This window comes from Aquila chrysaetos, chromosome 8 (genome assembly GCF_900496995.4).
Source record: "Aquila chrysaetos chrysaetos chromosome 8, bAquChr1.4, whole genome shotgun sequence".
Classification (NCBI taxonomy): domain Eukaryota; kingdom Metazoa; phylum Chordata; class Aves; order Accipitriformes; family Accipitridae; genus Aquila; species Aquila chrysaetos.
The window spans coordinates 29,890,383-29,915,308 of NC_044011.1; the positions used below are offsets into that span (position 1 = coordinate 29,890,383).

Sequence of the window (24,926 nt, forward strand, 5' to 3'; positions counted from 1 at the left end):
CTTGCAAGTGCAGCTCCGTGTACTAAGCGTAACCAGGGAAGGGGCTGGGAGGGCACTGTGGGACCAGACCAAACTCCCCTCTGCAGCCTGTATACACATGCACTGGCAAACAGAGCAATGAGATGGGCAGAGCTGTACAGGAGGCTGAAGTGACAAGTTGGTGATCATACTGCTGATGCCTCAAAAAAAGCCGAAACCAAAAAAATATAAAACTTTTCAGCACTGACAGCTGCAGCCATCCTGTTGCGCTTATTTGCTATACAAAAATAGGGGTCCAGCTGATAAAGTTCCTGCTGTCAAGCATTTGCCTAGCATGTATTCCATGATCTGCCTGTACAGTTTCCACTAGAATAACAGAGGATGTGCGGCACAACAGTCTCGCAACATTGAGGAAAATGGATCCCATTTTGGGGTAGTCTCTGCTTGCTCAAACAAAAAGCTTCTCATGTCCAATCTTGAGCGGCCAGCAGTGTGGGACAGGGTACCTGCCTCATGCAAACTGTCTAAACCATGATAATACCAGGTCCAGTAGCTGAAAAGACCAGTCACTCCGTATTTCTCTCTATCACACTTGTCTTTCCAAAACTTTGTCCCAAAGCTTCACCCATCTGTCTACATGATCATCTTAATATCCTTAGGGAGCTTTATAATCATGTGTCTCATGTCTATTTTCAATCCTTAGTAACTGAAAAATCACTTCTTTCTGATTGCTTACAACCACTGCTGCTACCCAACAGGAGCTTCACAATAGTATACAGGCTCTATGTCCATCTCAATCTAAAAGAGTCAACATTTTGGTAGCATAGTAAACCACACGGAAACACCCCAGGGTTTGATGAAGCCCTGTACATATGAGGCTTGCAATAACCTAGGAGCTCACAAGCTCTTTTGGTTGTTTTGATCCCTCCAACTCAGTTCTCAACTGGGAGAATACAAGAGACTGACCAATAGCACAGAAAAAGGGAACATTTTCTTTGAGGAAAAGCAGATTTGGAAATCTCTGCCAGATGAGATCAACTAAACCCAGGCCTGACTCTTTTCATATCTACTTGTAAAAAATTATATTTTCCATAAAGCTTTCCCTCATCCTCAGTGCTCATAAGAGGAAGAAGGAAAAAAAGGAAAAGGTAAAACAAAAAGATCCTTAACAAAAAAGCACATTCTTCTGCTTTGGAAGAAGAAATAGGACTTCTTTTGGTTCTGAACATTTGTATCCTTTAATCATGCAATCCTGCAAACAGAGAAAGAGGCACTATATAAACCTCCACCTGACACTAAGCAAGTTTAATCAAATTTTTCAGTCTGATTATAAAGAAACTTCCACTGATACACTCTGTACATCCAGGCCTTGCTGCTGCACTGGTGCAGTTTTTCTTCCCATGTTGCTTAGTTACACCAGTCCCACAACACCGGAGTCTCACTGAATGTAAAATGTGTTTGTAGCTTTTGAAGCCATATCAAATAGAAATCCTTAGTACCAACCTCCTAAGAAGTTAGGCACTGGTTTTTCTGTCACCACATAGATGGCTTCTTTTATGTACCGTATCACTTAATCCGCTGTAAAATACATATACCCATATGGGCCTCAGCTGCATATAAAGACTACGCGGTAGCTGCCGTTCCCACTGAGACTGAACTGGACAACATTGTTCCAGCACAGGAAATGGTGCTTATAGCCAGGATCGTATTTGGATTTCTATTTCCCAGATGCTTCTACCTTACACAAAAGGAATGAGGCACCCTTGGGAAAATATACATCAGTTTTTAAAAAAGAACCTATTGCAAAACTTCCTTATTTCCTCCCTGCCCTAAAATACTGATAACAACTGACTTTTGTTTGCACAAGTGCTAAAGTGGATTTCTCACCCACACGTATGCTAATGTAGTAGTCACACACAAAATTGTGTGTTTTGCACGTGGCGACACATTTCTAAATACAAGCTTCTAACAAAATCTCAGCAGTAACCTAAGGCAGAGGCAATCAAATGAGACAAACACAAATTTAACCGCACCCTTTGCAATTAGAAGCACTCAAGCACATGAAGTGACTTAGTGTCAGTGACCAGAGAGGACAGGGTATTTTTGAGCATGACATAAAATGCATTTGGAATGTTTTACATAGGATGCCACAATATGCAACACAGCAAGAAGAAAAGATCCCTGATCAAAGATGTTTTCGCGTAAGGTATTATACAGAAGAAGCTTCTGCTTGTTCACGTTCTGGTGCCAGGCATACGTGTGTGAAAGACTGAGTGCAGAACAGCAATACATTTCCCACCCCCTACCAGTCTCTCCCTGAGCCTAAGGTTACATATAGACCATGGTGATTAATAGCTACTGTTGGACCAGTCCTCTGTTGGTTGAGCTAATCCTCTTTTTAACCGTATTTAAGACCTACAGGCTCCACAGTACTTCATAGCAAGCATTCTTATACACTAACTATGTGTTGGGTGAAAAAATACTTCCTTTTGCTTGTTTTCATCCTGATATATCGTTTCCTGAGACACCTTGCGCTTCTTGTGTTACAAGAGATGGTAAATAATTGCTCCATATTCACCTTTCTATTTACTGCACTCATCATCTTCCCTGTGCTCTCCCATGCTGTTAACACATGCAGCAGCCTGGTCCTTGCATCTGCATGACCCCTGTGCCTTCAAGGGCATCCTCATAGCCTGTTTCAATGCAGCCCTTAGCCAGGTGTCTCCCAGGAAGTGGAGAGCTCAGGGTTTTGAAGTGAGTAGACAAATACATAGAAACAGCCATTTCCCCTGACTTCTGGATTGACTGCAGGCTCCATCATCAGTCTCACAGAAGGAGACAAGGAAAATGTCTACAAGATGCTACTGGAGCAAAGAAGAGGAGGCTCCACTTAACAAAGAAAAGCTCCTGACAACAATGCTTTAATAGGTTATGGCCCCATTGTCTGTCCATACCCTGCTCCAAGCTGTGCCATTGCTGCCATCAGGAATGAGGAGGCAAACAATTTTCCAGAGCATATAGCAGACAGCATCACAAGCCTCTGTCAAAGCACGTACAACCAGAGGATCCAAGGCCAAATTTTGACGTGACCAATACTTGCAACACACAGCCAACGTCTAGAGCAATGCTCTGTCAGCAGCCAGCCAGGAAATAATTCAGAAGGGATCATACCAGGAAGTTTTATTATGATTCAAACTGAAGCAGGAAACTGCCCATTAACTTTTTACTAGGTACTGGAAACCCACTGCTGTGTTAGAAGGTGCTAGGAACCCTCTCTTGGTCTGCGTATCTCTTAAGATGCTAAAATAGTATCTAAGCCATCAATTACATACTCTGCCTCCCCACCACTGCTCCTGAGCTTGTTCATCCTCCTGCACTACATCGAGACACTGGCAAAAGGGGCTAAGACAGGCAACCCCAATGAGTGATAGGACTGGCAGTCATTGCTATGGCAAATGAAGACAAAAAGCCATAGAAAAATTTTGTTTCACAGTTTTATGAACACTTTTAGCTTTTAGTTAGCTTGAGATTTTATGAGGTAAGTTGTTTCAGACACATTTTGAAATGGACAGATATTTTAAGCATTATGGCTATATTAAACTTTTGGATTGAGAACAATTTTTACAGCATCCTATTTATGCTGGAGTGTACTTTATCAGGATCTGCAGGTGCTGAGACAGAGAGAGAGAGAGGGAGAGAGCAAGCGCGCAAAGCCAGCATCCTATTCTGGTGCACAGGCTCCTCCAGCTCCCCCATATGGGTAGTGCTTCCTTTGAAGCTTCCACTACTGAGGGACAAGGAACCATCATGGGAAACAGCTTCTCCCCAGCTGTTTTGAATTAAGTCCTTCAGCGAGGGGTCTTGCAGAAGTCATCTGAGGATGAGATCCTCCAATATAAAGACAGCTCAAAGGAGTGCAGAGAGCATTTCGCACCCATGTGAGTGTACCACAGCTTCTCCAAAGCCACTGCAGCCTTCCACCCACCAAAAAATCCTCACTTATTTCTCCCTGAACACAAGACTCCCCCCCCACCCCGATTTTCAATCGGGGGGGGGGGGGGGGGGGGGCGCACATTGAATGCTGGCACTGAGTCCAGAGCCAGCCAGATGGCTGTGAATGCATAAATACTGAGTGGTACCCTGGTACGCTCTCAGTGGCTTGATACATAGCCCTAGAAAGGAAAGGGATGCATGGTCATGCACCATCTCATTGCACATTCACCATCTGAAAACCCAAGCGGGATCTCAAAGTGACAGGTCAAAAGTTTCACAAGCCAGAGAAACCAGAGAGTCCCCTGAGCGTCCCAATACAACAGCAGGGATTGCAGCTCCATCAGAACTGTGGGGACAGGGAAGCTAGACTTGTTTTTCTCCTTCCAGCAAATAGGCCTGGGTTGCAGGTGATCCTGCCCACAGCCAGGGCACAGGCCACAGACTGTGACACCACATCCCAATCTGCTGCTGCTGTGGCTGGTCACTGCAGCTCTATCCCAGCTTCTGCTCAGCCGCGGACATGGTCATGTACCCACAGCAGGTGTCTGGGCACAAATTTAGGCTCTGTGCCATCAGCAAGGACCCGGCCCATCCACAGTGCCTTGAAAGCTTTGTGAGGGAAAGCAGTGAAGAAAGGGAGATGACTGTCTGACTGCCTCTAGTTTAAACCTGTGAAAACACAGGCAGTTATCAGCTGTGAACATGACAACCTGAAAAATCTGCACGGAGACAGGAAAAGTAGCTGCAACCAAAACCTTCAGGATGGCCCTTATTGATCAGGAGGAGAAGGCCAAAGGGATTTCAAACTCCCTCAACTCTTACTCCCTAACGTCCGTTTCCAGGGGGCTCCAAGCCCCCGTGGCCTTTGCACGCCTGCCTGAACCAGTCAGAAGAACCAGAGCCTCGTGACTTACAAGACAAATCACTACCCAGGTGAAATCTCAGATAAAGGATATCAGGTACTTCCAGTAAACCGCTTGGCACCTATCCACATAGTAAAATAAAGCCCATGAAAAATATTTTGTGGAATACATTCACGTGATGAATTAAGGAAACCAATCGGCTCATGAACACTGCAAATGCAAATAGAGAGGCTAAATTTATCAAACGAATTACCCATTTGATACAGGATTACTTACTAAGGGCTAACTTATGATTCCTTTGCTCACACTGAGGACTGCTTCAGCCCCAGTGAAGTCTGCCATATTAAGCGGAGAGAGCGATGCTTCTCAATACCAGTACAGAAATTACAATCTCTGCTTAAGAGTTCACTCACGTATTAGTGCAGGGATCTGCCTTTTTAATACAAAGCCCTTCATTCAGCCATTTAGACAGTTTCCAATTCGATTCCAAGCCTGGTAGATCTCTTAACAATGAATTTCCTCTGCAGTTGTAATATATTTGCACATTTATGCACAACTAGGATGCTGTGCATCCTCCTGAAGTAACAGGAGGATTAATATAAGACAGTAGTTCTAATCCCTGTGCTTTGGGTAGGGGAGACAGTGTTTTCGTCAACTAGGATAAAAGCAGAAAATGCATTAAATGTCATAACCTGGAACAAAGGGGAAAGAAACTTTTTTCAAGATGAAGCAATTTCTCTCTCTTTTTCCTAACACCAACTGATATGGCTCAAAAAAACATGAACAAGCTCTTGGGCTCAGTATCCTTTCATTAGCTCTGAAAGGACATGGAGTCTAAAAGCTTGCATATTCCATCTATCAAGTAGTCTAATAAAAGTGCAAACCTGTCCTCTCTCTAACAATTTTAGCGATGCTTTAGTGAAGTAATTTTGTTACTCTGTTTAAAGTAGTGAGAATGTAATATAACCTTGAATGCTGCAGCGTCACTGTACATACCCTTTATAGCATTATTTTTGCCTAAAGAACATTTCCAGAAAAAATGATTCCCCTCTCCAATCCACTGATAACAGGTGGTAGATTTAGAAATACTTTAAGCATTACAATTTAAGATAAACCTTTCATAATATACAACAGCCACCATGAAATATAAGCATTTGCCAAAGGTCCTTACAAGATTATCTATCTGACATATTAAGTAGCTAGGTATACACAGTACACAGGAGGAAAAAAAAAAAAAAGGTATCTTTGCCTTCAGCTGGCAACTGTTTACAAATACTGTTAATTTTACTTCTACGAATAGCATCCTAGAAGTACATATCACTCTAAGGTAAATGTTGGTAAATCTAGCTTTCCAAGGGGGACTATTTTTATACCATTTCCTGGCCAGTCTTATAAATATATATATTTAGCAATAAGCATAATGCCTAGTATCTAGGCTCCATGCAGAATTCTGTTAGAAGACACAATGAATTCCAAGAGAAAAAATAGTATGAGTATCAGCTCCTTTCCCGGAAAGCTCACTCATAATACTAGTAGTAATGAATCCAGCAATGTAAGAACTACACATCTGAGCCAGAACTGCAGGCAAGGGTATTTTATTTGCCTGAAAGATATGTAGCAAGACATTCTATTCTCTCAGATTTAGCAGAGAGAATTTCCCAACACAGGTGAAGGGAGAATGGCTGGGCTGTCTCATTCCACTAGGAGATAGGACTCAATTAGTAAAAAGAAAAAAAAAAAAAGAAAAAAAAAATCAAATCACTGTTTGTTGCACCTAATATGTTAAAACAGTGATCAATCTTAAGCACAGAAGGTTGGTTGTTCTACCAAAACAGTCTTCCACCCTTGCTCTTTTTCTACCGGGACATACAAAAACTTCTCAGCAAAACTCCAGAGGTTCAACAGAAAATTCTGCATGGACCAGGACCTTTTACTTTCTAAACCAGTGCTTTTCTGGACAACCACTAGGATGAGATCCTAAATCTGAGTTAAAGATTAAGTGGCGCTCCCCCTCAGAGCATGCTGGCTTTGGTTCAGGTTCTGTACAGGCTACTGATTACTGAGATTAAATCAGAAACACTGAGACTGTGACAACTGGTCTGTTACTGAACAGCTTTGCTACACTCCTAAGATATGAAATTACTTAGAAGTCTGCCTGTTCCCCCTATATATTTAAAGTTTGCAAATGACAGGGCTCTTGGCAGTTGTCTTAATATCAGTACTATTACTCGACTAATTTCTCTGGCATTCCACTCGCAAAATAGGCCTAATGATATGTTCAACTAATGGAACAATTTCCCTATATCTATATTCCACTTACTCTAATGCACTGAGGTGTAACTCTAGCTTCATTTCATTATCACTTGACTAGCTCAAGCACTTGGATGTCTTTTTGGATTTATTAATGCACCTGGTTTAAAGTAATAACTATTTATGTATATAACTCCATGACTATATTCTTCTTTCTAAGCATTTTTGTCCACATCTACTAAAGTAGATATATTTCATAATGTTTCTGAATGCGAGACACACTTTTAAAATGTCTTGATGTTTTCTCTCTAAGCTTAAAGAAATATAATCAGTGTTATTCTCTCCTGCGAGTGTTCAGATAGTGTCCTATCAATTTAGATTTTGGGCAAGTCTATCCTTAAAGACTTTCATTTCACTACATTAATAGATTCACTTAAAAACGAAACAAAAACACCAGAGTTTTGGCAATTCCTTCCACAGTCTAAATATCAGGAATTTATTGTCAAAGGTAGAGACAGTTGCTAATTCCTTGACACAGAGCCATGTTGACTAAGTCCTCTGTGCAAGAAACCCATCCTGCAGAGAGATGGAACATCCCTACAGTAGGAGAGTCTGCTGATAACTCGTCAAAGTCTACTATGTTAAATGCAGATGGCAATTCACAAGAGACCAGAAAAAAGGAACAAATAGCAGACATGATGGTCATCTGGTGATCACTGTCCAGACCTTCAGCTGATGTTCTCACCAGTAGGCTACAGGCAATTTAGGATGGGGATGACTTCAGCTGACATCTGTTGAAGTTGTGGTACCCTGTGGAAAAGTGTCCATTCAAGACAGCAGTGAAAGCCTGAGACCGTATAGTAATCATTAGGGCACCCCTCCAGGAGAGAGACACAGACACTGATCATTTCTCCAGGGACACTAATGGAGAGTCATTTGGGCAGCACATACCCTTCCTGCCTCCTCACAAGCTGAAGATCTAAGTGATTCCTGTACAGGCGTACCAAACGTCCGTGGTGATACAAGGCATTAAAATCAGATCTCCCGAATCACTGACTCCTGACCTAACCATAGGAAATCCTTCACTGAGTCAGGGATAAAGTTTTAGATGCTAAACTAGTTCCTTTTAAAGCTCCAGCTCACCAGCCAGCAGGTGCTCAGGTCCCTCTAGAAACCAGCATCATTAAGGCATATAAAATCTGGTATTCAGAATCATTAGTTATAAGAAAATTGCAGCAGGGAGCCTATGAAAATGTGTCCTAAGATCTTTTAGCAATCTATACCAAATTGTGGCTGCTGAGAACTAAAACATCCTTCTCTGAACAGCTGTCTCTGTAACCACTGGATCAACCTTTTGCATAGTCACATACCTGCAAACCACTGGATTGGCTGCACCTTAGAGGGTCCCCACTATGACCACCTCTCTATGGTCACATATCAAATTCCCAGTTTTAGTTCAAGCAAAAAACCTGTAAATTTTCCATGCATGAGAATAAACATACTTTTAAAACTATGGTACAACTGATCATCTACATAATGTGGTGTAATGCAATTACAAGTCTTTATATAACATGACACCCAACCACACAGGTTCTCTGTAGACAGGAGTTCAACAATGTCAGGTTTTGAGAAGCCCAAAAAAGAAATAGATCTCCCATCTTACTCTCTTTTCCCCTTTGGGCTTGCCATCCTTCAGCTCTGAAGCATCTTCTTGTCTCTCAGGCTTTCAAACCCAAGTGGGTTTTACACTTATAACAATACCAGGCTTTAATCCATGATTTCAAAGACCTTAATGATGAAGGTGAGTATTAAGTACTCTAATTTGTTGACAAATTGACACTGTAGTCTACTCTCACTTAATCTGAAGGGCAGGGACAGAGCCAGCAACAGTAGGCAGGGTACTGCCACTTTATCCTATGTGTTGGGGTACACTGCCAAAAAAAATAAAATCACACAATGAATGGATTAGACATGAATGCAGTCTTTGAAATGCATGTTCAATGTGCTCCAGACAAAAAATATTATTAAGCGGTTAGACACCATTCTATGCTACCTGAATAATTCAATAGGTCTTTAAGTTTCAGCTGCCAATCATTGCGAACTGGAGATTACAAAGTCATCTACAAAATGCTTTGCTCTAGTGAGATGAGACAGAAACATCACAATTTCCATACTACCAGCCAAAGCAAAATGAAAACACTGTGGCTACTGTGACAACATGGTCCTGTAGAATTAATGGAGACTCACAACACACCACACCAAAGCTCTGCTTCCTGTTCCTCAAAGGCCCTTTCCACCAGACAGCCAGCGTGGGGCGTATTTAAGTGACTGCCACTTCTGAAATGGGTGATAAACTGAAATACTGAAATCTGGATCTTGCCTCATATAGCAGGACTGATGTCATAGAAAACAAAATAAAATGGGAGAAGATTAGGGTTAATAAAACACTGAACACATTTCTAATGATATATGATAAAAATAAGTCACAGGCATATGGAGGGGGAGGGGGATTAACAAATTTACTATCCACCAGGTTTTCCTAAATTCTAGAAAGTAACCTCCTGTGTGAAATGTAAGATGAATGGCTAACATTTCCCAAGTGCTCCGGTGAGAGCCATCTTTCTCCCATTCATTCTTGCACAGGGACAGCTCAAGTTTAAAGTTCCCATTCAGACACAGTTGGGCTCTAACCCCTGCGGTATCTTTTCAGACCCAGAGAAACCCTACCAGCATCATTAATGAAAGAGCAAAGCATGTACAAAGTGCATGGAAAAGCAATATACACTAGGAGCTATATACATTAGTGCAAATCATTTTCTTCTGCGAGTCAAGAGACCCAGCGCCACACACCAGGTTTCAGGAGGAGATACGGATACAGCAGAGAATGAAGAAACTAGCTATACTGAGCATACAAAAGCAGGCCTTGATTTTGCAAAAGCAGTATCACAAGCAGTTTTACCAGTTCACAAATTTTAAATGTCTGCATTTGTCCAGGATCAGAGCCTCTATGAGCAGCTGATCTTTAAAGAAAGTTCACATTTTAATATTTGGCTTAGGCAGGGAAAGAAGAAAGGACACCAACTGTTGTCTTCTTGCTGCATCATTTTTTAAAGTCAGATGGCACTCAATTACTATACCTACCTAGAGGAAAAAACTCGCCCATTTTCTTCTTGAAAATTTTGTAGTCAACCTCCAAAAAGACACAGAAGATGATACGATCCACCTGTAAGAAACAAAATTATTCACAGTGAAATGATAGCAATCATAAACATTGGCAATAATAGTTAATGAAAGCAAAGAAACTTTTAAGCCAATGTGCTTTTATGCTCCAGGCAAGCAAGAAAACATCACAGGGATGCATGTTTTGACTTTATTGTGCGTCTGTGTTGTAATTTATAAAGTAACATTTGCAATCACAGCTCACAACTGTACTCTTTGTCAACTGCCTCTTGTTTACGCAAACCACTCTTGAGCACAGTATAAATGACTTTTGGCATTCTAGATGAGTACTGGGATGCAATGTTTGATGAAAGAGTCACATGGGAGGCTTCTAATAAGCATACAAAAGAGTAAATGGATAAGCAAAGAGCTCTTTTTCCAATCCTTGTCCGACAAACCTATTTGCAAAACCATTTAGTATTTTAAAATGGCTTTAAAAGGTTTCATGCGGTTTTAATTTACATGAAACCACTTACTCTTGCTATAATACAAGCAGAATGCAGCAAAAACAAAAGCTGATTAGATGACAGGTAGCACACGGGGTAAATAAAACATTTAATATGCCATCTACTTAGTGAGGCTGAGCATATCAATGAAACCACAGCCCATAATGTATGCGCCACCCACCAATGATTTCAAATAAATTGTTTGGGAGATCATTGTATGTGAAAGGCTTTTCTAAAAGAGACCAAAAAAAGGCCAAACAAAATAAAAACCAAACAGAATTCCAAAGCCTTTAAGACTGAAAAACACCCACGCTGGACTTCACTCTAGCCTTGCTATTTTCTTTGTTTTATCTGTTTGCACAGCACAGCGCAAACTGCCTCTGCAGCCAAAAGCCAGATCCAGGAGGGAGCTGTGGAAGTCAAAAAGACCCTCCCATGGCTGAGCTGAGGGACCCACAACCCAGTAATCGATTTTTTTTCTGAAGTGCATGAGAGCTTAATCAGAAAGGGATGAAGCCCAAGCAATAGGAAATTCAGCATCTTGGCTGGCATTATGCTGTCCTCGTGTCTCCATGGGCAGTAAACTGATCTGTTGTAGCAGAGCTCCTCAAGAGCGCCTTTGCACGTGCTAGAAAAAGCACCAGCCTCTCCCCTGCAGGGAAACCAGCAGGAGGAACACTCTTAAAAAAAAAAAAGCCTTCTTTCCCTTATCTTCAGTAGAAAATGCTGTCCTTTTGCTAGAGCTGCTCTTCGAAGCAAAGTACAAGTCTTGGCTTCAAAGATACCATTATGCTGAGCAGCTCAGGACATCATTTTAGAGCTCATTTTAGAGCAGCCTGGTAGAATACAGAAGGGAACGAGAGCAGGCGATAATCGGTTATGCTGGAAAATGCTAGTAGTCACTAACAAGAACATCTCTGAATCAAAGCTGACTACCAAACCTGAAAGAGCAAGCTAGGTAGGAAATATGAGACTGAAGGTACAGGTTATGTGGGTGTTAAGGAAGAAAGAGGCTTGTGAGTAGGAGAGAAAGCAGCAGGGCAGAGCTTGGGCGGACGCTGCTTGCTGGGCAAGCATATCAGCAGATTTACGAGCAAGAAAACCGCCTGTTGCTATCTGCTCATATGATGTTCACAGAAACAAGCTGTTCTGTGCATCCCTCATAAACAAGCCAGGCTAGACCTTAAAAATATGCTGGACTGTGTCATCAGCTACTCTTCACAAAGGATATAATAAAGAACCCAAATACTGGTTAAGTGCTCAAGCCAAAAAGCCATACTCATCTGTGTACTCACAGATTTGTAACATAAAGCACCGGTGGCCGGAGGTGCCGCATTTTACATATATGAGAGTTTCTACCTAAGTAAAGTTGTGTGTTTTCAGGAGGGAAGCTTTAGACAGTGAATGCTTAAATTACATTTGTTGTTAAAATTGGTTTAGGATAGTGCTGGGGTGATGCTAGATTGTCATCTTCTATCTCCACTTCCCAAGCGGAGCAGATATTCAAGCATTACAGTGATAGGCCCAATATGTGAACCAGGACAGACAAAAGAGCAAGGATGGAAACTTATAAACCAGAGGAGGAATGATATTCCCACGCAGAGAAGTTCTGAGTCATCTTGCTCTCTATAGAGTCTCATATTCTCTGCTGTAAATACTACAGATATTTCCCTCATTTTATATAGTTCCACTTCTCAAGGTGTTCCCTTTACTTTTATTTATTCTGTGCAGTTGACAATGATAAAACTTCTGCAGTCTTGAGAATTTCTACTACTTCTAGTATAATTCCTTAATTTAAAGATAGGGAATCTCTCTAGAAGCGGCAGACTATTTCAAAATTTCTAGCCTCCTGACTGTATACTTCCTATATATAAACTTGTTCAATTTCTTCTTGGTGTGAGAAAAAGTGCTCTATTTTTAAGTATGCATAAGATACTGTAATGACAGCTGAAATCCTGTGTTTATCTGATTGAATGGCATGTGTTGGCAGATAGTAAATCTGAATTTAAACCATATTCTATCATCCTGCCAGTCATTGACTATTTTATCTAACATCCCCAGCTAAAATAACTCAAAATTAGTTATGGAAAGTAACCCTTGCCCTCACTGTTCCCATTCCAGCTACAATAAGGAAAGGTTTAATCCAAGTGACTCCAAACCCGCCTTGCCTGCTGGCTCACAAAAGCTCAGCAGGCCTTTTGGGATGCGCACTTATGAAAGCCGCTCCTTATTCAAAGAGGAAATCTCTCCTCTCATGTGGCTAGGAAATGCCAACTTGATTAGACGTTTCATGCTGCACCTTTACAGAGGGCAGGGAGCAGCCCTCAGGGACATCCCCCAGCGTGCCCAGGGAGCCCCCAGCACCTTTTGTAGGTGCCCGGCTCCTCCACAGCTGACCAAGCACCACTCAACTGCAGCAAAAGTTTAAAGGAGCTGCAAGTTGAAGGTATTAAAGCTCATCCTTGATTGACAGCTCTTTGTTGGAGGCCGGTATTAAAATCAACCATCCCCTGTCAGAGCCTGATTAAATTCTGCTTGCTTCACAGCTATGAATAGGTGGATCAAAGAACCCCCAAATTAAGAGTGCCGCAACACAGGAAAAAGGGAGTTAAATTGCATGAGCTGTCCACTTAGTAGGCAGCTTCACAGCTCAAGGCTGTGAGCACACTGATTTTTTTTTTAAAAATTTTTTTTTTTATTTTATTTTCTTGGGCCCTGCTCTCCTTGCCAGGCTCCATTAAATTTTGAGGGGGGTACGTTCCCAGCGGTTTTGTTAGCTGCACCTGACAAGGATCAGTAAACTTCTGGGGCTCTACATGGCTCACAGGGCTCAGGCTGTTTTGCAGTGGAATGGACCCAGAGTCAGTCATTAATGCCAGGATTCTACAAGGATACAGCCAAATCTCATGAACTGAAAACCCCTCCACTGGGTCTAAAAACACTGTTGGTCTTAATAGCAGCAGCATTGATCTTAATACAAAGAAGCTAGCAAAAATATTTCCTCCTGATTTTTGTTCATTGGGGTTTTGCCTTTGTTTGTTTTTTCCCCAGTGAATTTGAGAGCGCTTTGCATCTAGCGAGTTTTAAGTTTACTGGTGGGTTAATGCACCTTGGGTTAGTTCACTCACAGACCACTAATGGTCTAGAAGAGCTCCATGGGAGGCTGGGGTGGGCGGGTGCTCAGGGACTGCACTGTCACCGCAGCACACGAACAATGAAAAGCTGCCGAGGGTCCCACAAACCACATGGCAGAACTGGGAGCTGCACCCCTCCATGGCAGCCGAGCTCTGCCGACACACAGACACTGCCGACCAGAGACAGCTCTGCCCACAGAAGGCAAACGGAGCAAGGCGGACATGCACCGCTTGAAGAAATAATCGCAAGCCTCGCCACATCCAAAGCCACAATAAAACAAGAGTCTGCTGACGCTTTCTGGCAACTTTACACTCTTTTTTTATGGATTCTTTGAGAAGAAAAAAAGCCCTGCCTTCCCTGCAAACTAAAAGTGCACATCAAGTTCCCTAACGGACCCTTCCCGCTCCTTCAGTGTGGGGGACGACACTGCATGCGTACACGCATATCTGTGCGTGCAGCCACTGATATAGGAGGAGCTTATACTCTACAGCTGTACCTATATACATTTTAGGATCGAAAATGTGTCTGTTTCTATCTCAGCTCTTTTGCTGTGGCCTCTGGCAGGTTGTCCGGACAGTAATACTTAGTTGTGCACTTATACATCACTACAAAGAGGTATTGCCAAGTACAATGCACAGGGCATGCCAAATGTTGTCATACGTATAGCTGTATGTATACCCAGATGCCAAGCTGTGTATATCAAACACAAATTTGAAGCAGAAAACTGATCAAAAGACATTTTAGACTATTTTATCTAATGAGTGTTTCCATGTCATTGCCACCTTGTGTCCTAACAAATAACAGCTCACAATGAAATTAAACCCAACTGCATTTCAGCACTCCCAAGTATTTCGTGTATATCCCCAGTACCAAGACATTTACCCAGCCGGCAGTGACTGCTTTTTATTATATGTGACAAGTTTCATCATAATTTAAATTTTACCAGAAAATACACAATAGAAAAACAATGCTAACTTGTAAAAAATTTTTTTCCAATCCCAAATCAAATTAATGGTAACAAACAACAAAGAGAATGAAGCAGCTTTCTGTTCTTTGTATGTGTAGCAAATCCCTTTTATGAAATACCCTTGCCTGATCCCACCAGGACCTATTGTCATAAGGCGATGGTGAACACCAGAAGCCTGCTGTAACAGTTTTAGTTTATCAAACATTTTGTGGACTTCATTCAAACTCATTGAAGCCAAATGGAGGCTTTTTATTGACTTCAGCGTGCTTGGATCAGTGCCTATACTCCATAACACCAGAAATAACATTTACCTCCTTAAGAATTAAAGTTCTTCTGATATTCAAATTTCATTACCCTAAATCTTCAGATACTTTCTCAAACATATCCTTAACAGTCACAGTTCAGATCTGCCTGTACCCATTAAGACTCCTTGACTACAGTGCCTGTAAGGAAGAAGCCCTGAACCTTCAACTGTGCTGCAATCCCACATTTTCCCTCTGTTCGGACTGTGGCTGCTTGGGTAGCCCCGTTGGCTTTCATTGCCTGACAAGACTTCTCTTGTAGACACCAGTAGGAACAAAGTCACCTAAGTCAGGTTTCCAAGGCATGCTCTCGTGGAATCAAACTCTCAGTTGTGGGAAGCAAAGAATAAGGAGGAAGAGATTTTTAATGCACCACAGGATCAGGCTATGAGTGTCCTAGCTGGTCACTCCACACTGTGTAAAATTTCTTCTATTTCTGTGGTGAGGGCTCAGTTTGCTGTTCTGAAGTCCAAATCTCGCTCGCTCGCTAGCTCATCTTCAGGGACCTTGTTTTCCATCTCGTTCTTCTCTGGTTTTCTGACAGAGTTCCTCCCTGCCCAGGACTGAGCTGACGCATTGAACTGACTACATGCAGAGGTACACTTCAAAGAGACCGACGTCTGTTTCTGCCCCCTTAAAGTACTGGTAAATGATGCTCTTGATGCCGACAGTCTCCCCTTCAGCCTACCCTCTGCCCAATCTGATCCTCTGGTAATCCTGTTGCAACCAACTAACAGATGGAAATACCAGCTTTGTAAAATAACACAGGCATCTGCCATATCCCTTGCAGCAGCTGTGATCCACTTTGCCAGAGGCACTGCCTTTCCTGCGCACCATGCACATCTTGCCAGCTGTCCAGACAGCAGTCTGCCTGACCGAAAAGAAAAAGCAGAGAAGACTGCATCCCATTTGGGAACGAGCTGTGGTTGAGGCCAGAAGTTTTCACACACTCCTTTGAAAGGTGAATGCTTCAGGCCCTATAAAAACTACTCATTTCATAGCACCGTAAATTAAAATTCAGCCTCCTGATATTACTATGAATTTCACAGAAACCATTAAAGCATAGAGCATAGCTGACTGTCTGCTCCTTTCGGCATGACATCATGGTCTATAATTGCAGAATTACTCTCAAAAAGAACTTCAGTCAAGTATTTAAAGCAAATACAAAGCTTTGGCGCCACTTCCATCCTCATAACAAGATTTAAGCGGGGCAGAGGTGTCAGACTGGTGATACGGTGAATTTGACAATCAACGAACTGTGTGATGATGTTCACAAAGCAATTCATCTAGCCCTTAAGATCTTTACACCTGGCCTAGCTTCAAATCCACTGCAGACCTGAGTCAAAACACCCCCCCCCGCCCCATTTACTTGAACTTGCAGCCATCCAAATGAACCCAGCTTCAGGCAAAGAGGCAATCTCTAAATCACCCTTCAGTCCTGCTGGTGGAGGGAGAAAGATGTACTCTCAGGATAAAGCTCTTCGATTTTCATGGATTTGAGTTTTGAGATTCTTTGAATCCAAAGCAAAAACCTAAATAAAAATCCACATTACTGTAAACCTCCTGCAAGTAATAGTATTAATGGAGCGTTATGATATCACATCAAGAGCAAATACCCATTGAGGACTAGCTGTGAAGAAGCAACTCTTACTTAAACCATCATATTACTTAGGCAGTCACTGAAAGAAAAAATAATATAAACCACATGAATTATAAAATGATTTATGCTTATCACAAATAGTATTCAGCAGATGAGGGCAAATTACTCCATGTATCACATGGGTACCAGACGCACCACTGCAGTTATCACTACGGCACAAGCCTATTTCCATATTACTGAAACACAATAAAAACCATAATACTTTCCAGTGGAGAAGCACTTTTACCCACAGATCTCAAACACAGGTAAGCATTATAGTTTTGTGACAGTTCTGATACATCTCTGCATCCACATGGAGATTTGATGGGCCCAAGGTCACAGAGAGCAAGAGCAGTAGAACTAGACCAGGACCCTGAGATTTTTCTCCTGTTCTCTCTCAAGCAAAGATGCTACAGGGGAAAAGAAAAAATAAATCCTATCAATGGTCACAAGCAAAGTTCACAAGCTTCACTGCAAGCCACCAGTTTTCCTCTGGCACATCCTTTCAATGTACCCATGTATTGCGAGAATCAATAATGATAACTCTTTTTGCCTAATACATTGGTTGTTTCTTAAAGGTTACTTCTTCTCTGTGAGAGAATTCACTCTGTGCCTTCAATACCTTTTTAATACAGTGTATTATTCAAGGACAGGTAGAGCTTTGCCTTTTGGACCTGCCTTCTCTTTGTGCTGAGCTGTTACTTTTTTGTGTGAACAAAGCACTGCCAGACAAGCCGAGTGGCTGTCCTAAAGAAGCAATCTGGATCTAAAGTAGGAAATTATGACAACATTTCTGGAAGAATTCACAAATGGTCAGCAACAAAATTGTATGTGTCCCAGCTCCATATATATTGCATGATTATATGACAAAAAAGACATGATAGTCCTGTAGTGCTAATATAAACACAGTCAGACTATAAAATAACCAGTAGTTAATAGTGCACGTGGTTTTTTACTCAACAGCTAGAAGTTTTTTGGTTTCCTAAAGGTGAAAAAACCCCTGTAAAATCAGCCTAGGATTTAAGGTAACATCTCAGTATATTTCTTTTGATGGTCACTACAACTTGTCAAGAAAGGGGCAAGAGAGTAGTTTAAAAATGCATTTGTTTTTACCAAGATATCCATCAATCTGCACAATTCACTTTTATGCCACACAAACACGATGACATAAAGCCCATTCATCTTTTTCAGCTTAATACTTACTGTCCTTTGAAGATACATGTTTGGAATATCTGAAGGCGACCTCCATTTTTCACAGTTACCAGTCATAGGGCAGCTGACACAGCCAAGATAATCCTGTATTCAGCGAAACCAGGGGAATGAATGGATTCTGATGAATGTAATTTGCTATCTCAGTGACAAATGGCAAATGTGAAGAGAGGGTATGCATGCAAATATAACTGCGTTAAATAAGGCCTTGCGAAGGATAGTACTCTGAAAATATCTGATAGGCAGTTTTACAACAACCATGCGTTTTTTAGGAGATAAATCATCAGCTTACTTAAAGTTATCATTTTATCCTCATTGTGGATCTCGGCTGAATAAGATGGTATTGTGGCATAGAGCGAAGCAGGGTGTTGTAATTCCATAGGCCAACTTTTTGCACCCCATTTTACCTTACAACGTAAATTTTTCAGTATCTTATTAGTACAATTCAGAGTTAAATACCCCCAAATTGCCAATAATTATAAGCATCCTAAGCCTGTTTGGGCGTCCAACCTGTGGTAGACTAATTCCCAGAAGATGCCATGTTCCACTAACACCAAAAGCTCTTTGCTGGATCCCCTGAGACTGAGGTATCACTTGCGTTCTTAAGGTTTTTACCAGTTTTGTTGTAGTACCACATAATATCTACCAATACAATTTCCACTCCTTCCCAGGGAGAAGGAGAATCAGCACTACTTGCTCAGAGTCCACCACTCAAGAAAAAAGAATACACTTGAAACTAGAAACGTAATCTCCTCCTTGCCATCATCTTTGTGGCTGCTGCAAGATTCTGAATGTAAAACAGCCCCAGATTTTAAAACCACACAGAGAGACCAAGCGATAGTACCTCCTACCCAGTAATTTAGGTTTGGATGCTAGAGCCAGCACGCGGAGGAGGCAGAGCTGCCTGAGGCTGGGGACCAGCAGGGAGAGCAATGGGGATTCACGCCCTGGAAAGCAAAGCTCCCTACTACTGTGGTGCAGAGGCAGGGGATGGCAGGGACTTCCAGGCATTATGAGAAGTCACCAGGTCCCTGAGCAGTGGGAACCACATATCTGTCAGTCCCCAGAAGCTCTGTCTCCCTTGCTCTTCCCTGTAGCGGGGTGGGCAGCCCCTCGTGGTGCAGGAATAGGAGCGTGCTGGCATCTTGTGGCTGGGACAGAAACGTTTGTTTCTGGCTGTGCTGCTGAGAAGCCCTGAGCAGGCTCCTGAGGATGCACAATAAATGTTTGACCTGCAGAAAAAGAGCAGAAGAAACAGTTCCTAGAAGAAGCAGATGATGGCTTAAATAACTTTTTAAGTGTGCTCTTACAGGCAGGGTAAATTTGCAGCCATGATAAACTCATCAACAATTTTCTCATTGAGGTTGAGCAAAGGTTTTACCTCAGCTTAGGGCTGGGGTACTTTACAACTGTTGACTGCTGTCACTTAGGCTTTTCAAATTATTTTCCAAATTACTGGCAGATGAAAAAATTCTGGCTTGCTCTTACAAAGTTGGTTTAAAATTCAACTTACTTAATTATTTCCAACAAAAGAGGCCAGATGACCCCCACATACAAAATTATACACACACCTAGAACCTATAAGGTTTCACCTTAGAAAGCTTTGCAAAATACATCATTTGATGTAGAAGTCCCTCAAGCCTAATGCAATTGAGAGCAGTTCCTGAAAGAAGCTCGCACTGGGTAATTTCCTCGTTTGCCATTTGTCATGGTTTAACGCCAGCCAGCAACTAAGCACCACGCAGCTGCTCACTCATTCCCCCCCATCCAGTGGGATGGGGGAGAAAATCGGGAAAAAGAAGCAAAACCCGCAGGTTGAGATAAGAATGGTTTAATAGAACAGAAAAGAAGAAACTAATAACGATAATGATAACGCTAATAAAATGACAACAGCAATAATGAAAGGATTGGAATGTACAAATGATGCGCAGTGCAATTGCTCACCACCCGCCGACCGGCACCCAGCTAGTCCCCCAGCGGCGATTCCCCGCCCCCACTTCCCAGTTCCTATCCTAGATGGGACGTCCCATGGTATGGAATACCCCGTTGGCCACTTTGGGTCAGCTGCCCTGGCTGTGTCCTGTGCCAACTTCTTGTGCCCCTCCAGCTTTCTCGCTGGCTGGGCATGAGAAGCTGAAAAATCCTTGACGTTAGTCTAAACACTACTTAGCAACAACTGAAAACGTCAGCATTATCAACATTCTTCGCATACTGAACTCAAAACATAGCACCATACCAGCTACTAGGAAGACAATTAACTCTATCCCAGCTGAAACCAGGACACCATTGCATTTTCTTTAATCATTCTCACCTTCATCCTACATTAACGTTCAAGTTAGTTACATGAACGTTTATCCAACAGCCATTGACTTCAAAGGTGTTTTGGATCAGTGCAGCTAAGCATTTCCCACCTTGTTGGGAAGACAACAGCAGCATTTTGGACACCAAGTTTGTCTGACTACAGCTAGGTTTCCAAAAATTCAACAAGTATCATAAAAACTGCACTTTTAGAGATGAAGAGTGCTCACTTAACCTGCATTAGCAGCACTACCACTGCAATCATCTGCAACGTAATGCAGGTTCTCTTCCCCAGCACCTCCGTATATTCTCTATTCTTTACTCAAGGGAGAACATAGGCAGAGATAACAGTGGTGTGGAAAGTTAATAATTACTCCCCACTGAGGGGATTAAAACTCCTGTAGTGGAAGCAAAGTGAAGGGGTAACATACCTGCTACCCAGATTATAAAGGAACAATATACACACAGAGTTTGCAAAACTCTTCTTCAAAAAGTTTGTTGTAGGTAAAAAAGAGCCCTTCAAAAAAAAAAAAAAAAAAAAAAAAAAAAAGCTTTCCCAAGAATATAGGCCACAATGCATAACTTGAAACAGCTCTGAAACCATTGCTCGTACTAAAACCTGGACTGAATCTCATTTATGTAAATATTACCTTATCTCTCTCCTTGAAGAAAATGTTTTACGATTAAGTTATCTGTCATTTATAGACCAAATCAAACTCATTAATGCAAGCTATTAAAGACCATTTTTAAAGGACAAAGGCTGATTTTCTCAAATACTGTATGTCTCTCATTCTAATGCTAGAGATAATCTTTTTTCCCCATCCAGAAAAGACAGAACCAGGCAGAAGAGGAAGCTATTAAATTTCCAGTACTGCCAGAAAAAACCACTTCCATTCCCAGGATGCTCACTCCAGTGTCTCTTCCAAAAAAGAAGGTAAACTCAGGATCATTTGCTTACTGCATGTCAGATAGATGCCTGGTAAAGTATATGTAATTTTTAAAAAAAGTCTATTTACCTTCTTCCTACACAAAAGTTCGTTCTTCTTTTTGTAGAAAGTCACTTACAGTCACAATTACACCCTATTCATGCCTGAGACACTTAGGTAGGTAGGACAAAATAATGTGTGGTTTTGTTAAGTAAGAATGACTGTAGAGTAATGAATTATTTTCACAAGATTTTGCAATGGTTGATTCCAAGCATCTTGAAAGAAACAAAGTCAGGAGTTTGTATGATCTAAATGCAACCTTTGCAGCATTTCTTGCTACTCAGAAGGGAGATCAGAAGAAACAATAAGAAGCGAGACAAGAAAATTTGATGTAAAATATTTATTCCCCAAGAACTCAAGAACTTGAGCTGGAGGCTGGGTCAGCTCAGGGAATGGCTGCACTTCAGAGCCTTCTTTTGGGATATTTGCACCTGTGAGAGTCTGGGACCAGTAAGGAAGATCTATGCTTGAGAGCAGATATGATTATAGATTTGGCATGTGAGCTTGGTCTGCGATTCAGCCAAAACGTCCTCATGTGAAAGGTCATTAAGCCAGCTTGATACAATTGACGAATGTCTTCCACAGAGGATATTGCAACTTTAATATAGGTTGTTTAGGAAAAAAAAAAATCCACTGGGATATAAATGTCAACTGTATGCCAACATTTTTCACAAGCTTTGGGAAGGGAAAAAAGAGATTAATCTCTAAAGGATCACTTTTAAATTAATTTTAATAGATGTTAATAGGCTGACAGTTCTCTGAAAATAGCCAGCAGATGCTCCAGCACTTTACTGAGTCCCGATGTCTAACCTTGGGTACACCAATTCCACAAAATCCATCTTCTGGATGGAGCTCTTGTTTCTGCAGCTGGAATGCTAATGACGGCTCTTAGTGGTTTCTGACTTCTACCAGTGTTTTTATTTCTGCGGCAGATCATGGCACATAAGCCACAGAGGCGAGTAAGTGCAGATTTATGTTTTATTAGAAAGGACAAGAAGATACCTTATTTATGGTATGTTGCTATCTACAGATAACCTTCGCTCTATCTATCTGCTCATCATAAGATAAAAAGCATCTAAATCACTAAGATGTTGCTCAAATACAATTGAGAACATTAGCACAATTTATATGAGCTGCTGAAATGCACTGATGCATATAAAGTCTCCAAAACCATTTATTGTCAAAATGTCAATGCTAAATGCACAAAAATGTAACTTACTTTATGCCATTAATTAACTAATGTTTGCACAGCACTTTGAAAATGTAAAAGCACTTTGAACACTGAGAGCTAAGCAGTATTATTTTTACTCGTGTGGACTCACTGTATGAATCATACATAATAATCACCTCCTGTGGAAAGTATTTTTGGTCCACAGCCAAAACCTAACCTAAGATTTGGCACTTCTGTTCAGTAAAGCATCTGTAAATGGTCCGTGTTTCAGCTGGAAATTTTCTGCAACACATTCATTACTGAGTTCTTCACAATATATACCAGGTATAAGGTGCCTTCACAGCTTTGTAATTAACACTGTATAGCAGGACAGCAAACATTTTATTGTATTCTCCTCATCTGCCCAAAACATTTGGGAATAGTGGCTCACTAGTGTCAGCTGTGACTGAACTCCTTCTCTTTCGTCTGTACAAAATGCAACAGGCTTAATGGATATAACACAGGATTAGGATTCCCTTTCACCTTTGTGAGAGCTGTAGCTCTCAAATTTTTTGTGATCTCCTGGTGAAAAGCATTACATAAGAACTAGATGGTATCATTATTATCTATCCCCACTCTGTGATTTCCTCTCCTCTGATCACCCCCTGTGTCTGGGCTTTTTTTTTCCCCTCTTCCCTTTGTGACTGAAGAGATGCCATGACCGTGAGTTTTCCTTCCCAAGTGAGAGAACAGAGAGCTTTCACAAGGTCACATTTTATACCTACAAGCACATCTGCTGCATCAGCCTTGAGAAAAATATGCTTGGCTACCCCATCTTTGCACAAAATTGCTTCTCCATGATCACATTCATGGGGGAAATCTAAGTCTAAAATAATGAGAAACCAACAAAACTTCACCATTCTCCTGTCTCGATTAGTTAACAAGAACAGTGATGACTTACAGCTGGCCTGAGTACCACCTGCAGTCAGGTCAGCCCTGTGTTTCCAGAGCGTTTTGCTTCCTGGCTGACCTAGTAGTGATATGCTCCATCATTGTTATAACTCTCAAATCAGGACATTTTTTATGCATGCCTTGTATTTGTTTAAACACATGTCTATCCATAATATACATTAGTCTGTGTGGGATTAACCTAGCCAAGAATTTCTCTTCTACAAATCTGTCCGGATGTTCAGATTTAAAGAGTTTTAAAGAACCTTGTCTGTAATGCACCACACCCATCTCCTATTAACAACTACCCTACTGTACCCTTGATAGCTGATAAGTATAGTTATTCAGCATCGTTTTTTATTCTCGAACTAATGGAGAAAGAAAAACAATAGTGGGAAATATCTGATGATTGATATCTGATATTGATATCTGATATCAATAACATTGATCTATAAAGCTTGGACTGATTTTCTCCACTTGAAATAGAGAAACTAATATAAAGATTTTTAAAACTAAAGAAATGAAAGAATATTTGAACCAACTGACTTTGAACAGATGAAACATTTTACAGTGTTTACAGCGTAAGTTTACAAACCACTCTGGGGCAGCTACACTGCATATCTTATGCATAAGGTAAACACAGCGAGATCATACACTGGCTCCCAGCATTGTGCAGCCTTGCAGGACTAGCCCTCAATTCGGCACAGCTGCCAACCTGGGCTCCAGAGGGGCCCTGCGTTCAAAAGCGAGGGGTGCACCGAGCCTGCCGAGAGGGAGCTGAACTGCTGGAAACGTTGCTCAGCACCTGCTCTTATTCTGCCTGGCTCTGTGGTGAGCTCTCAGTCTTTCCCTCTCACACAGCAACATCTTTATCTCATTTTAGCTAGACAGAAAAAGGGAAAACGGAGGGCAGAAGAGAGTTGGCTGCTGTGAATGCAGCAGGCTGGCACTGGTGTAAGTCAGTGTAGCTGCTGGGGGGCTACAGCAATTTACAACAGCAAAGTCTCTCAACTACCACCGCACTTTCATACAGTTGCTCTCCAGGTTCAGTAATTCTTGGTGTTAAAAACCTGTATGGTACAGTCAGGATTCCAGATATATACATTATTTAATAATAATAAGCTACAGACTTACATAATACTCTCCGCTGCCTTTTAATCTGCTGTAGATGGAGGGGGAACAAAAGCAAGAATAAATGCACATCTCATACAAATGTTGTAAATAAACCATTTCAACTCAAACAACCAACTCCCATAACAGACATGAGTCTACCAGGCACCTCTTTTCAATAACTCCTACTGATTCCCAGTTCTCTGCAACCTCGAGCGCCAAGAGGACGAGGAGTCCTTGATCTCACAGGGTAATTTGTTGCACTTTTCCCCATTACACAGCCAGGACCTGACTATAAAGCCTACAGAGACGAGCAGCTCTGTTCAGATTCGTTACCACTGACTTCGCCTGCAAGTACTCATGGAGCGTCTGCAAAGCTGATCTCAGAGACGACTCCAACTTATTTAGCTTCTGACTCTAACGTTCAGTAGT

The 24,926-nt window shown here is 41.6% G+C and overlaps 1 protein-coding gene across 3 annotated transcripts in view; it reads right to left on the bottom strand.

Moving 5' to 3' along the window:
* The window catches only part of MACROD2 (mono-ADP ribosylhydrolase 2), a 905,745-nt gene that overhangs the window by 79,509 nt on the left and 801,310 nt on the right, over window positions 1–24,926 (bottom strand). For all 3 annotated transcript variants that reach the window (XM_030021604.1, XM_030021603.1, XM_030021602.1), the window contains exon 9: window positions 10,227–10,308. In XM_030021604.1, the coding sequence (XP_029877464.1) occupies window positions 10,227–10,308 (82 nt within the window). The remainder of the gene's footprint in view (window positions 1–10,226; window positions 10,309–24,926) is intronic.